General features: G+C 46.3%; 2 protein-coding genes across 3 annotated transcripts in view; one reads left to right on the top strand and one right to left on the bottom strand.

Annotated features, from left to right (window-relative positions):
- The first annotated feature begins 23 nt into the window (after window positions 1–23).
- LOC134092256 (protein CutA homolog) lies at window positions 24–4,739 on the top strand. 2 transcript variants are annotated; one of them, XM_062545059.1, is made up of 7 exons: window positions 29–189; window positions 473–556; window positions 2,335–2,483; window positions 2,988–3,047; window positions 3,813–3,858; window positions 4,082–4,131; window positions 4,420–4,739. In XM_062545059.1, exons 2-7 carry the CDS (start codon window positions 500–502, stop codon window positions 4,517–4,519), a joined length of 462 nt encoding a protein of 153 aa, XP_062401043.1. In that variant the 5' UTR covers window positions 29–189; window positions 473–499; the 3' UTR covers window positions 4,520–4,739. The 2 variants fall into 2 exon arrangements, with proteins under 2 accessions (XP_062401051.1, XP_062401043.1); XM_062545067.1 differs by lacking the exon at window positions 473–556 and having other exon boundaries at window positions 24–189.
- A 2,548-nt stretch (window positions 4,740–7,287) lies between these two features.
- si:zfos-169g10.2 (somatostatin receptor type 5) overlaps window positions 7,288–13,847 on the bottom strand; it is a 14,866-nt gene continuing 8,306 nt past the window's right edge. Inside the window, exons 2-4 of the mRNA XM_062535252.1 lie at window positions 11,729–12,545; window positions 7,806–8,279; window positions 7,288–7,652 (exon numbers count right to left, since the gene is read on the bottom strand). Coding sequence (XP_062391236.1) covers window positions 7,407–7,652; window positions 7,806–8,279; window positions 11,729–12,493 — 1,485 coding nt within the window. The 5' untranslated portion in view covers window positions 12,494–12,545 and the 3' untranslated portion in view covers window positions 7,288–7,406. The remainder of the gene's footprint in view (window positions 7,653–7,805; window positions 8,280–11,728; window positions 12,546–13,847) is intronic.

Below are 13,847 nucleotides of genomic sequence, written 5' to 3'. Positions count from 1 at the left end.
TCATTATGAATACGTTAACTTGATTGCCGATAAACACCAAAAAATGCAGCAGAATAATAATGGGCAAATGCATACGTTTTGCAGTGAAATGCAACCAACGTTTGTAAACTGTCATATATTCGAGTTATTGTATCAGTGTCGTAACACTTTACGGTATCCTGTCAATCCGGAGCTGTACAAAGTGAAGTGGTATGTAGAGTTTATGTTCGTCAGTTGAAAACAAATATGATAAATTCAACGATTGTCTGTAGGTTGCCTCTATGTTTTGCAAGTAAATACAAAATGTATTGCATGCAAGAGTGAAGAAGCTTGTGTTCTATGCTGAGACACATAACTTACCCAGTCAGATCATAGTATGAGTCAGACTGCCAAGTGCCCTACCCACATGGGCGAGTTTCTTGTTTTGCATTCTTGGTTTTCAACACAAATATCACACATATTATAGTCGCTTTTTGTGGTTTGCATGTTATAGATATAACCTGCACGTTCATATCAGGCAATGCGCTTTGGACTTCTCGACTGTCTGCAAGGTGGGACTCTGAAAACCGTCGTTGTGGTAAGTTGTGTTGATTATTCTTTTGGCAAAGATCCTAATCCTGTATGTTCTGCAAGAAAAATCTAAATGCATGGCATGCTCGAGTGATGAAGTTTGTGATTGGTGCTGGGTGCGTATTTTAATCCGGATTCAGGATATAGGTGATGTAAACGAGGCACAGGTAGGCTACGAGAGACAGAGTCTTTCAAAGTAGGAATCGCTTAAAAGTCTGTCCTCTGAAATAACAATATCACTAGTCATTAACACAGAATGAGATGACGTGTATCACATTCTTATCTTCATGAGCTGCAAGGATTCTAGCTCGGTTAAAACAAAATCTCAAAGGAGGTCCAGGTGGGCGTTGCCTCTGTCTGTTCCTTTAGGGCAGAGGTTCCTAGATTATTTTTACATAGCTGGATCTGATGACTTACTTCACTTGAATATTATGGGGAAGGGGTCTTTTTTATTAAGAACATTGGTATTAAATGCATATATTTTTAAATGAGACCCCATTTGAATTTCAGGCCACCCCACATGGGGTCCCACACCCGACTCCAAGGTTGAGAAACGATGCTTTTGGATGTTAACACTGTGTATCTCTATCATAGTAGAACTTCCACAACACATATAGGCACAGTTCTGCCAAAAGTCGAGCAACATAAAAGTAACGAAAAAGTAACGAGTAACGTAATAAGTTACTTTCTTCAGAGAGTAACTAAGTAAAGTAACAGGTTACTTTTTAAAAGAAGTAATGAGAAAAGTTACTTTTTATAAGTAACTTCCTCATTACTGTTTAACACTGTGTATCTCTATCTAGTTTAAAAACGTACATAAATTCAGTGTTATTGTTAGGGCCTGAGCCAGAAATAGAATGCTTGCAACAGGTCTGCTGGCTATGTAAATGGATTTAGTTAGCTGTCTTCAGCTATGGTCAATAGACTAAAGTTTGTATTTTATCGACTTAACTTCTCAACTGGTCAATTGCAAACGTTTGTCCTTAACAACATTAGGATGATTAGACATCCTCATTTGACACACAACTTTTTGTACAGGACATGGTTATCTCCAAGTGTCTGAGATTGTCACAACAACTGATTTAGAATGCTGCAGCATGACTGGTCCTCAATCAGGGCACATGTAACTCCTCCTAGTTACTCTCCATTGGCATCCTATGGTGGCCAGAATTGAACTTCAATATCTCATCTTGGCCTGTAGAACACTGACTGAATTTGCCCCGATCTTAATTCAGTGGTGAAGATGTACATCCCCAACCACCCACTACGGTCCTCTGATGAGCATCTGTTGAGTCCACCAGCTATAAACGCTCAGTCAAATTCAAGACTCTTTGCCTCAGTGGTTTCATGTTGCTGGAATGTGTTGCCCATTGCCCTCCTGTGATAATTCTGGGTCTTTCAAGAGGGGTCTTAAGGCATATCTATTCAACTTGCACTTAGTTTATTACAGTTAAGTGTTTCTCATGCGTTATGCTTTGTATATGATAGTATTTGTTTATTTTCATTAGATGATTGATTGAATTTACATTGTTGTTTATTATTGCTATTCTCCTTAATGTAGTCTTACCAATTTGTTATTCCTATCACTTTGGACAGAAGTGTCTGCAAAAACCCATTACCATAACATATGTTTACTGGTATGTTCTAGCTGGTGTTTGCATATGTCGCCCTTAAGCTGCAAAGGGCTTAATGCCACGTTCTTTTGGATCAGTCACTTACATACATAAACATTACAGTTTCATTGTATTTCCCTTTATGAACTGTGGGCTGCATGTTTCTCCTCAGACTGTGTTGATCAGTGGGTTGATGCTCCCTCTGCTGAGGACTGTGGGATTGCGGGCGTTCTCCATGGCTTCAGAAACCTACACCTCCGGCACTCACTCCGCAGCATTCGTCACGTGTCCCAATGACACAGTAGCCAAAGAGCTGGCCCGGTAAATGGGAATACCAATCATCTAGCCTGTTACATGGGAATACTAATCATCTAGCCTGTTACATGGGAATGCCAATCATCTAGTCTGTTGAATGGGAATGCCAGTCATCTAGCCTGTTACATGGGAATACCAGTCATCTAGCCTGTTACATGGGAATACCAGTCATTCAGCCTGTTAAATTGGAATAACAATCATCTAGCCTGTTACATGGGAATGCCAGTCATCTATCCTGTTACGTGGGAATGCCACTCATCTAGCCTGTTACATGGGAATACCACTCATCTAGCCTGTTGAGTTCTTCTTATTGTCCAGTGCGGGCATGGGTGAAGTTGATGGATTTCAGTATACTGAACGTCGCCATCCTGGTGAAATGTGCCTTAACTATTTACTATTAGGCTAAACTACTTTTTTTTGTGTGGCATCCTCTATGCTAGACATATTTGTTTGTCTACTATTGATTTGTTAACATGGTCATCAATAACCTGTCTGTTTGACTGTTCTCAGGGCCATTGTGGAAAAGAAGTTAGCTGCCTGTGTCAACATAGTGCCCAAAATCACATCAATGTAAGTGACGCCCAGTATTATGTGTAAAATGGTGGCCGAAATTGCATCCCTCAGGTCTGCTTGATCATTGAAAATGCATAGTTTGTGACTCGGTTAGCTGTGCAAAATTGTGTGTTCTCGGGGGTCAAAATCAAGGACTGGGCTCTATTAATTATTTCTGTTGTACATTGAAATTAATGTTTTTGTAGCCTGGGTCCCTCACCTGCCAGATGTCTGAGGCAGAGATGCTGAGAGTGCTTTACCTCCAGCTGTTCACCCTTTAATGGCGTTGTTTACCTAAAAGCAGGTCAACAAGCAAATAATCAATACATTTGTGGACTGGCCAGCAGATGGTCAGAGATCTGCTGCAATGTCGCGCGCCATCTGGTCTAATGTTGGCTGCCCTAGTAGCAAAGGAACACTTTTCTGCATTTTGTGTTAAGTGGAAACAGTGACTGCTGCTGTTGTTATCTGTTTCCAAGGAGGTGTGTGTGTGTGTGTGTGTGTGTGTGTGTGTGTGTGTGTGTGTGTGTGTGTGTGTGTGTGTGTGTGTCTGTGTGTGTCTGTGTGTGTCTGTGTGTGTCTGTGTGTGTCTGTGTGTGTGTGTGTCTGTCTGTGTGTGTGCGTGGTGATCACGGTAGCTTTTATATAACAAACCCAGACACTGCTACTTTAGTTCAGTTATTAACCACGTCTCCCTAAAAAGATATTGAAATCTGTATTTCTTGGATAAATTTAAACCTGTCACTGTAGGTTAATAACAGTCGTCCTGATGTACTCACACAGATACGAATGGCAGGGGAAGATTGAGGAGGACAGTGAAGTATTGATGGTGAGACACTTTTTTTTTGCTATTAGAGTAGATTATAAAATATAGATGATAAAAAATATTCAGCAGCTCAAGAAGAATTCCCTGCTGCACCAGCAAATGCATGACTCAGCCAATCAAAACGATGAGTCTAATTGCACAGTGGTCAGGCAGGGCAGCTGAATAATTTGATAACGCACCCTTCATTGAATTTCAAGTGTGTCTTTATTACCGTGTCTGCCCACAGATGATTAAGACGAGGAGCTCTAAAGTTCCAGAACTAGCAGAGTACGTGAGGTAAGACCAAGTACGCTAAATCAGTTCTGTGCCAATCGGCTCCCCTTGTTGGGCTTAAAGTTGACCTTCTTTGTTCCTTCTTACACACACTTATGGTTCATTTTAATGACCATTATGTACTGACTGAGTGACTATATATATTTTGTGTATACTGTATCTGTGTGAAGCACTTTGAATTGCAACTATGTATGAATTGTGCTATATAAATAAATTGCCTTGCCTTGCCTCGCCTCGCCTTCTGACTAACTCGCCTCCTCTGACCGGCCTGACTCTCTGTGCTGAGTGCAGGTCAAACCACCCGTACGAAGTGGCTGAAGTCATCAGCCTGCCCATCGACCAGGGCAACCCTCCTTACCTGAAGTGGATTGGCGACACGGTGCCTGAATGAAGAGCCTCTCTCCACAAGTACTCTCAATGAAAAAAGCCACCACAGTGTTGAAAAATGAAGTCTTTTGACAGACATGGAAGCGATACCCCTTCTTCTGTTCCTTGTATTTGATAAAGACTGATATCAAATTGCAACTGCTCCTTATTTTTGATTAGATCTACAAATGGATTCTCCTCATGGAAACGGATTATAGGCAATAAACCACCATGCATTTGTACAATTTGTGTTAAGTCCGTATCTTGATATGGTTGTAATAAATCAAGTGTGATGTGTGGGTAGAGCCACAAGGGAGAGACATTTTACAAAATGGCCGCTTAGCGCTCTGTACCCACGCCCCATACAGCACATCAATCATGATTTTCTTCCATTATGTCTCATTTGGTCTTTTTGGTTGTCAGTAAATTGCAATTCAATATTTCTCCCATTAAGAGGAATTGGAAAAGGATTTTTAACAAGGGTTGAACTCACTGAATGACTGGATTGGGTAGGAAAATGTGTGAAAGTAGTTCTCTCACTTAGAATGGTGTTTGGTGACTCCACATAAAGGACCTTGGATTTAGATTTAACATGAGGCTGTTTTATGTGTTTTGCAGCTAATTTATAGTAGCCTTGAGTATGCAAAGGCATTGTTGCAGTTATGCGGTTGTATCTGCTGGTTAGCCTAAATCCTATAATCCGAACCCAATGGGTGCCTCTCAACATCTCTCCTCGATCCTCGAGGGGCATTCCCACTGATCTATAACTAACACTGGATAGACTATCCCATTGTTGCCGCCCCATCATTTTTTATGTAGATCAGTGAGGATCGAGGCCCGAGGAGGAAGGGAGGACGTATGAAAACCGAATGAGAGGCATCCAATGATTCAACTCCCCACTCCACTCCATCATCCATGGGTTCCCTGATCTATTAGTTCATAGCACACATACATGAATGCAATCCATAACCACACGTTTGTCTCTTTAAGTGTTGTTTCATGATGGGTCTTTAAGGTAGGCTGGTGCCGTTATTGATCTCTTAGAAAAATGGTGTCAGTATGATTGAAGTCTGGTCAGGTGAACTGAACAAGTCATTTTGCCCTAAGCCTACCTCAATTGCTGCCAAAGCCTCTGTTTTTCTTTGATATTCTGTCCAAATCGATAGCTCTCGCAGTGGCTTAACATCAAAGTGTCTGTCCGACCTGTTGCCGGTGTCTATTCTGGGCGAGTAATGGTGGCATGTTGTCTGGACGTATTGACGCATTACCTGGTTGTATTTCATTTTTGCTTGTCAAAAAGATTCTCCTTGCGTAACAAAAAAAAAAAGAAAAACGGCATCCAACAAGTGAATTCAACACAGCATGTTTTAATCTGCCACTTCACACGATTCATGGTGGCTGCTAGCAGCACAATACCCACTCAGGCTTGAAAGTCACAAACACCAATTTCAACACAGGACTCCCACTTATAACCTTCAAATAAATACGTCATTTTGTTTTCTTCTCTAAAGCAACAGAGGGCACAGATTAAGAAGGGGAGGGAGAAGGCCGCTCTTCTTACAACTTGAAAAAATGTGGACGTGTGTGTGTGTGTGTGTATGTGTGCGTGTGTGTGTGTGTGTGTGTGTGTGTGTGTCTGCATGCGAACCCCATCTTTACAGCTGTGTGAAGGTGGTACATATTTGTTTTTTCATTATTGGGGGACTTAATGGGCATGTGCTCTATATTGAGTGTGCATGAAATGCACGTTATGCCTCCTGCAAGAGGGTGACTGGTGAAATTATGTTTTTGGCAGTCGTCTCTGACGGCGGTAAGTGTAATTATTCGGTGGATTATGTCCACGTGCCACACGCGGCTCTCTCTCCCCGAACGCGCGGCGCCTAATAGCCGTACCTGAGTTGTAATGGCATCCTTTTCTCTCAGGTGCGCCTATTGTGAGCTACACAAGCGCATAGACAATGTGATAATGGCGCTTGGCCACGCACACGCTCTTTTCGCCTTTTTTTCGCCGAATTGCCCAGTCTTTTTTTCCCCCCCACAGAGCCTTGAAGTCAGCGACGATGAATGACGCGATTGTTCGGTTTCAGCCAACCGGTTCCACGTGCAGCCCCCGGTAGGGCAGCTCAGGTCCGTGCCATTACACGCCGTTGCCGATCAGAAATTTGACGCGGCCGCTGGGATCGATTAGCGTTTTCTGAGAAGCTGGCTCACGGGCCCCATAATGGGGTGAGGAGCCGACAGTGCACTCAAATTGGCTTTAATTGTACGCCCTGTTGTCCTTCACCAGGAAAATGAGCTTCGTTTTCTCTCTCCCGAGACAAAAGCTGGCATGATTATTTTCCATGGTTATTTCCTAGGAACGTGGATTGAATTGATCTCTCCAGAGCCTAATGTATGACTGCTGGAAGGTTTCTGGATGCGCGAGGCACTTTCCACCAGGAACATCCGGGAGAAAAGCAAACTGATTAGTAAAAAAAACAAAGAAAAAACCAACAGTGATGACAAGGACACTTTGTTCTACGTGTAAACAACTAAGTGGGCCGTGATGGAGGCATGAATTAGGCAGCTTGTACAGCAGCGTGTGAAGCTTACAGAACACCAGCACACAAACAACAACACAAATCCCTCTCGCCTGTCGGCTCCAGTGCGGACCAACGTCTGTTTAGATTCCCGCAGGATTAAATGAACGTACAAACATATTTGTTCAGCAGTGAGAGAACGTCGTGTTATTTAGTCCAAGGATTGTGAAGTTTCTAAATCTACATGTCCTCTGTGTAATTTGTTTCTCTTCAAATTATTCATGTTGACATGGACCTGAGGGTTTCAGCTGAAAGTCACAGCCTGTGTACCTGGCTAATGGACACCTGGGCTTACAGTCAGGTGTAAATCGGAGCTCATAGTCAGGTGACTTGTTACAGGTAACTGATCTCCAGCACTGAGCTGTTCTCCACGGAGACGTCGGGGAGGGGTCTGACGTTGGCCCTCCGCACTCCGTTGACCACCAGGGGAATGACCACCGTAGGCCCCGAGCCAGGGACTCCCCCGGCGGTCAGATCGGCGTTATTGGTCTCGTGACCCGGGGCGGCCCCTCCCTCCAGCCTCCCCGTCTGCGCCAAGCGTCCCCTGGGTCCCTCCGCCGACCCTTTCCCGTTCCCGTTCTGCGCGATCTTGCAGATCTCCACCATCTGGACGCCACCATCCTCCTCTTCCTCTTCCTCCTCCTCCTCCTGCGTCACCCCTTCCTGCTCTCCCTCTCCCTCTCCATCTTCATCCTCCTCCTCTTCCTCCTCCTCCTCCTCCTCCGGGTTCACAGTGGCCCTCAGGCTGTTGGCGGTGTCCAGCTCCCTCCTGGCCCTCTCCTCGGCCGGCAGGTGCCTGTCCCCCGCGGTGGCCTGCTCGCCGCCCGTCTGACCGGCCGTTCCAACTCCTCCTCCTCCTCCTCCTCCTCTTCCTCGTCCACCGCCGCCACCCGCCCTCTGGCTCTCCACGCGGCGCGAGGAGCGGCACAGGGCCTTGCGGAAGCCCCGCTTGAAGCTGTCGGACAGGAAGCCGTAGAGGATGGGGTTGGCGCAGGAGTTGGCGTAGGAGAGCACCACCACGAAGTAGTAGAGGCCGCGCAGCTCGGGCGGCAGCAGCACCAGCAGGTTGACCACGTTGAGCACGTAGAAGGGCAGCCAGCACAGCACGAACACCGCCACCACCACCACCACCATGCGCGTGATCTTGCGCTCCGACTTGCGCCGCCGCACCGAGGCCGCCCGCGCCTTGCGCCCTGCGCTCCGCACCTGGAGGGAGGGAGGGAGGGAGGGAGGGAGAGAAGACGGGACAGGTAAATCATCGGTGACAGGTGAGTATTTTTTTAAAAGAAGGGCTTGTCTCACAAGTTCACAACGTCTTGAATTTCCCCTTGGGGATCAATAAAGTATCTATCTATCTATCTATCTATCTATCCATCCTTTAAAGAGATGGTTAGCGTGACAATAAGCAGTCGGGGTCTGTGTACAATGTCTCTATGAGCGTGTTTACATACACACTAAAAAAAGTGGGTTATCGGGTTTTTGTAGTTATCTGGTAATTCTAGTGGTCATGTAAATAAGTAAGGGGGTAAATCACATGGCAGGTGAGTTTTTTTAAAAGTTTTTTAAAAGTCTCTCCTTCCTTGTTAGCATTATGGCAAGCATTGTTTTGTTTTTTTTTAACCCTGGCCTGTCTCCTCGGCGGTGACTGCGTCCAATCACACAACAACTATCTGGCATGTCGTTTTCGCCTCAAAACACCCACTTTTGTATTGTAAAACTAGCGTCGTCCTGCAAGGTCCTTGATTCGTTTCCTGGGTTTCGTTCTGGAGAATGATGTTCTTGTCTGTCAGCCAGTAGGCCTAGTTGTGACTGACAACACATGCAAAGTATGAATGGTCTCTTTCAGACATGTGGACTCTAGCCACATCGTCTACATTTGTTGCACACTTGTCTTCAAAGGTATGTTGAAGGTGGTTACATTTCCATTCCAATAACTTCACACATTAGGCAACATGTCCGTCCGCTTTGCACTCCTTTTGTTAGTCCGTTTGCACTTGTGCTCCTTTTCTTTTGTGAGCACGACCACACAAAGTGTTCATGCTCATTCAACATGCAGGTTAATGTTCAGGACACAGATCTTCTTTTTACCTTGTTTGTCATCTTCATAAGCCTATCCTCAGGTGTATCACACATCTGACGGCCATGTCTTCTTTCACACCACACGCCTTTTGCTTCCTCTCTAAATGCTTCCTGAACATTAACCTGCATTTTGAATGAGCATGAACACTTTGTGTGGTCGTGCTCATAGGTCTGTCTCTCATACTGTAAGTAAATTCTTCATTGCCTATGGTGCATCACCAGCATGTAGGCCTACTTGCACTTTGGCCTGGAGCTTTGTCTTCAATTGCTCTCAAACCAGATGCAACACGACTTTGATTCCTCTCTCTCTCACCTATGACTTTTGATCAAAGCAAGCACCTGCTGTCCTCTATAGAATGAGTGGTTAAAATGGCTGGACTGCCATTGCCAGTCAATTAACTACAAAAAAAGTATTCCAATTTGGTCTCCACACCTGTGACAGCAGTGTCTTCTTTCATATCACACACTTTTTGCTTCCTTAAATGCATCCTGAACATTAACCTGCATGCACTTGCACTTTGTGTGGCCGTGTTCACAAGTCTGTATTTCACGCATAGGCGCATCATGTGTATATAAAAAAAAAGTGGGGCAGCCGTGGTGTACTGGTTAGGGCTTCGGGCTTGTAACCGGAGGGTTGCCGGTTCGATCCCCGACCAGTCCACCACGGCTGAAGTGCCCTTGAGCAAGGCACCTAACCCCTCACTGCTCCCCGAGCGCTGGTTGGGCAGGCAGCTCACTGCTCTGGGTTGTGTGATTCACCTCACTGTGTGTTCACTGTGTGCTGTGTGTTCACTAATTCGGTTAAATTGGGTTAAATGCAGAGAACTGAATTTCCCTCACGGGATCAAAAAAGTATATATTGTATTCTATTCTATTCTATTTTTACGTGAGACTTGACTTGGACTTGACTGCTAAGACTTGGGACTTCCTTGTGACTTGCCAAACAGTGACTTGGTCCCACCTCTGGTCTCTATGATAAGGCCTACTCTTGCAGACTTAACAGGAATAGAGTGGGCATTCCCCTGTGCCCCTGAGCTGAGTTCCATATTAAAAAGGAACACAAATGAGGAAGTAAATGACTCAATGGAGAGGACCGTGACGCGCACTGGTACAGTTTTTCATTTTGGAATTAGTCACAGGATTCGTGCACTAACTAGTATCCATGGTAATATGCATCATTACAGTCCCGGGTGTAATAAGAAGTGTCATATTAAGCTGACGTCGCTTGCATTCATTCTGCGCCCCCTTATTCTTGTGTGATTGTCACTAAGATCACCTCTCGATTGTACTGAAATCAGAGCCGACTAACTACAGTCAGCTCCCCTGGTAACTTTACAGTGGCCGCACAGGGTCCGTCCAAATGCCCACTCTACACAGCCAATGTCCACTACATCAGTGCTTCTTAATGAGGTCGGGCTGCCAGCCACCGAGAGGAGCCAATTAGAGCTCTGCAAGGGTAAAACCCTCATTTCAGAACTCTCTTCAAGACGGTCCGGGAAATAGAAAAAAAGTAAATAATGATTGTGGTCAGCGGAGCGTACAAAGCTGAGCTGAGAAAGCATGACTCATTCTCCGAGGACAACTCCACGGCTTAGACGTGGCTCGGAAGAAATGAACTAGGAAGCACATTTGGCGAGAGAATTCTAGATTACATCTAATGAAACACTCAAGCAGCGAAATCGATATTCAAGCCTACGTCCATCCGCTGTCTAGACAACTTTTGCAACAGGGACTTCTGGTCTGCTAAATCTACTGTATGCATTGAGAAAGTAAAACAGCCCCCTTGCTAGCACTGCGGACAGAAGCTATATGTGGGTGTATTGCCTATAACCATCCTCTCCCCAAAGCCCACTTACACTGGTACCTGGTTTGATATGGCACTCTAATGGATCTCGCCTGGTTCTGGCTCTTGGCTGAGAGCTGATGGTCAGTTTTAATTAGGGACAGATCCATTACATTACATTACATTTGGCTGACACTTTCTAACCAACGTGACTTACAACATGGTAAATATTTGTAAAGCTTTTTAAAGCAATTCTAGCAACAATTCAAGGATTTTTTTTTTTTTTTTTTAAAAAAGGTAGAGTACAGTAAAAATAAGTGCATTAATGAATGTGATTGTCCGGAGGGGGAATGCGGCTGGGAATGTCCGCCTCCTTGTTGTCCCTGTTAAGGTTGCCATGGTCGTGGACACCTCAGCAGGCACAATCAGGTGGTACCAAGAAGTCAAGAATCAGCAACGCTAGTTATGAGTAGTGCTATGAGAGGAGAATGTCAAGAGTTTGGTTCCAAAATGCTGTATCCACCATTTTAATGAGTTTTCATTAAAAAAAAATGTTTTCCATTTGTTTTCCAAGTATTTTCAGTATATTGTTAATTGATTTATCTTTACTCAATCAAAACAACACAACTGCAATTTGATAGATATTTCTTGGAATACATAATTAAATAACATGACTTTTTAATGCTTTCAAAAACAGATATATAGCGTTTTGGAATCAAACTCTTCAGATGTTCTTTGAAGAGCAGAGCCCCCCCCCCCCCCCCCTTTCTCTGGGGACGTTCGAGCCGCTCACCTTGACCACGATGAGCAGGTAGCACAGGCAGATGACCAGCAGGGGCCCGAAGAAGCCCACGGCGGACGTGTAGACGATGAACGAGGCCTTCCACACCTCGGCGGGCTCGGGCCACACGATGTGGCAGTTGCCGTCCTCGGGCAGCACGTCGGCGTACACCACCACCGGCAGCACCGTCACCATGGACACGGCCCAGACGGTGGCGTTGACCGCCTTGGCCACGTTCGGCCGCCGCCACTTGGCCGAGCGGATGGGGTGCACCACCGCCAGGTAGCGGTCGATGCTCATCACCGTCAGGCAGAAGATGCTGGTGAACTGGTTGATGGCGTCCACCGTCATGACCAGGCGGCACATGAGCGAGCCGAACGGCCAGGAGAGGAGGGCGTTCTGGACGGCCAGGAAGGGCAGGCCCAGCATGAAGAGCTCGTCGGCAATGGCCAGGTTCAGGATGTAGATGTTGGTGATGGACTCGGGCCGCGAGTAGTGCAGCACGATGTGGATGACCAGCGTGTTGCCGCCCAGGCCCACCACGCACACCGCCGCGTAGATCAGCGGGATGAGCACGCCCGCCAGACCGCCAGGCCCCACGTCGGGCGCCCCGGCCCCCGCCAGCGTCCAGTTCCCCGAGGAGTCGTTCAGGAGCAGGCGGGGGGAGGAGTCGTCGTCGTCGTCGTTCCCCAGGAGGAGGAGGGAGGAGGAGCCGTTCTCCCACAGGCCGGAGGAGGGGGGCATCATGGAGAGGCCGGTGGCCATGTCGGGGTGCATCGTGGAGGTGGTGGAGGAAGCGGGCACCTCAGAGGCGGGCAGGACCTCAGCGCTGTGAGAGGAGAGACAGGAGAGACAGGAGAGGAGAGGAGAGGAGAGGAGAAGAGAGGAGAGGAGAGGAGAGGAGAGGAGAGGAGAGGAGACGAGACGAGACGAGACGAGCGTTACTATACAATCCCCCCCTGTATGGGTCACAGGACAGGCGCACACTTCCCAAGTCTGCCGGAGGTTCTGAGAGGCGGGCAGGACCTCAGCACGGTGAGACGAGAGACAGGAGAGGAGACTATACGTTACTACAGTGGTTCTCAAACTTTTCACAATGAGTACCACCTCAGAACAATTGACTCTCCAAGTACCACCATTATGAACACCATTAAAATACCCCCCCCCCCCCCCCCCCCATGCGTCACAGGACAGGTATAGACTTCCCAAGTCTGCTGGAGGTTCTGTGAGAGCCTTGATGTGAGGGCACAGAAGCACCACACACTCTGGTTCCATATCAATGTTTTTATATTAATTATCCCTTTAGCCTGAGGCCTTGTTCAGATCATATTAAAGGCCCCGGGCTGAATCATTATTATTAATAATAATAACACATTAATATGGACCTGCAGTGTGCAGTGCTGGCACTTCTCTACTCTCTTAAAAGTAGTTTTACCAGTTTTCAGCACCTCACCAACAGTAGGTGTGCTATATATTTGCATTAAAAAGAGGTGTGTGTATGTGGGGCTGGTGGTGGATATAGGCGCTACCTCCGTGAAATGACTTTTTGCAAGTTGGGAAGTCTACAGATGCACTCCTTGTATCCCTTACATATGCGTATATATGATATGTTACATTACATGCAGTGTATACAGCGGTTGAAGATAATTGAGAATGGCCATGTGCACTCAGGAAGGTCCTCTGGAGCATTAACAACAAAAAAACCTCCACGCCTCAAGAAAAACAACTTTGCATTAAGATGTGCCGGATGTGGTTTATGATCACAAATGAATGCAATGAGCTCACACACACACACACACGCTGCGCACACATACGTTTATACTGCAACACACCAAGGTGCGTGCATGAGTTTATTGAGTTGTTATCAACACCTTATAATGAAAGTTGCCCGTTCGTCACTCCCACACGCCGCTGGCTGGCTGGCTAATGGCTACTAGCGGGGAATGGAGATTGGATTAGCAGCCGAGCGCACACTCACCGTCTGTACACCCAAACGTGGCTGAAAACACCGGCGCGCTTATTAACAACGCAAGCGAGTGATGACAGCTGACAGCCTATTCAGGGCTGTCGTTAATTGTATGGTGCTTTATTCTTCTGCAGCACATTTACTTGTGAGGGCAGGGGACACATT

The sequence above is a fragment of the Sardina pilchardus genome, chromosome 1, assembly GCF_963854185.1.
Source record: "Sardina pilchardus chromosome 1, fSarPil1.1, whole genome shotgun sequence".
Classification (NCBI taxonomy): domain Eukaryota; kingdom Metazoa; phylum Chordata; class Actinopteri; order Clupeiformes; family Clupeidae; genus Sardina; species Sardina pilchardus.
This window is presented reverse-complemented; position numbering and strand designations above follow the sequence as displayed.

Coding starts and splice junctions, on each gene's coding strand:
- LOC134092256 (XM_062545059.1), top strand. CDS start 500: ATGCGCTTTGGACTTCTCGACTGTCTGCAAGGTGGGACTCTGAAAACC. Junction 3,048..3,812: donor GTGCCCAAAATCACATCAAT/GTAAGTGACGCC, acceptor GTACTCACACAG/ATACGAATGGCAGGGGAAGA. Junction 4,132..4,419: donor GAACTAGCAGAGTACGTGAG/GTAAGACCAAGT, acceptor TGCTGAGTGCAG/GTCAAACCACCCGTACGAAG.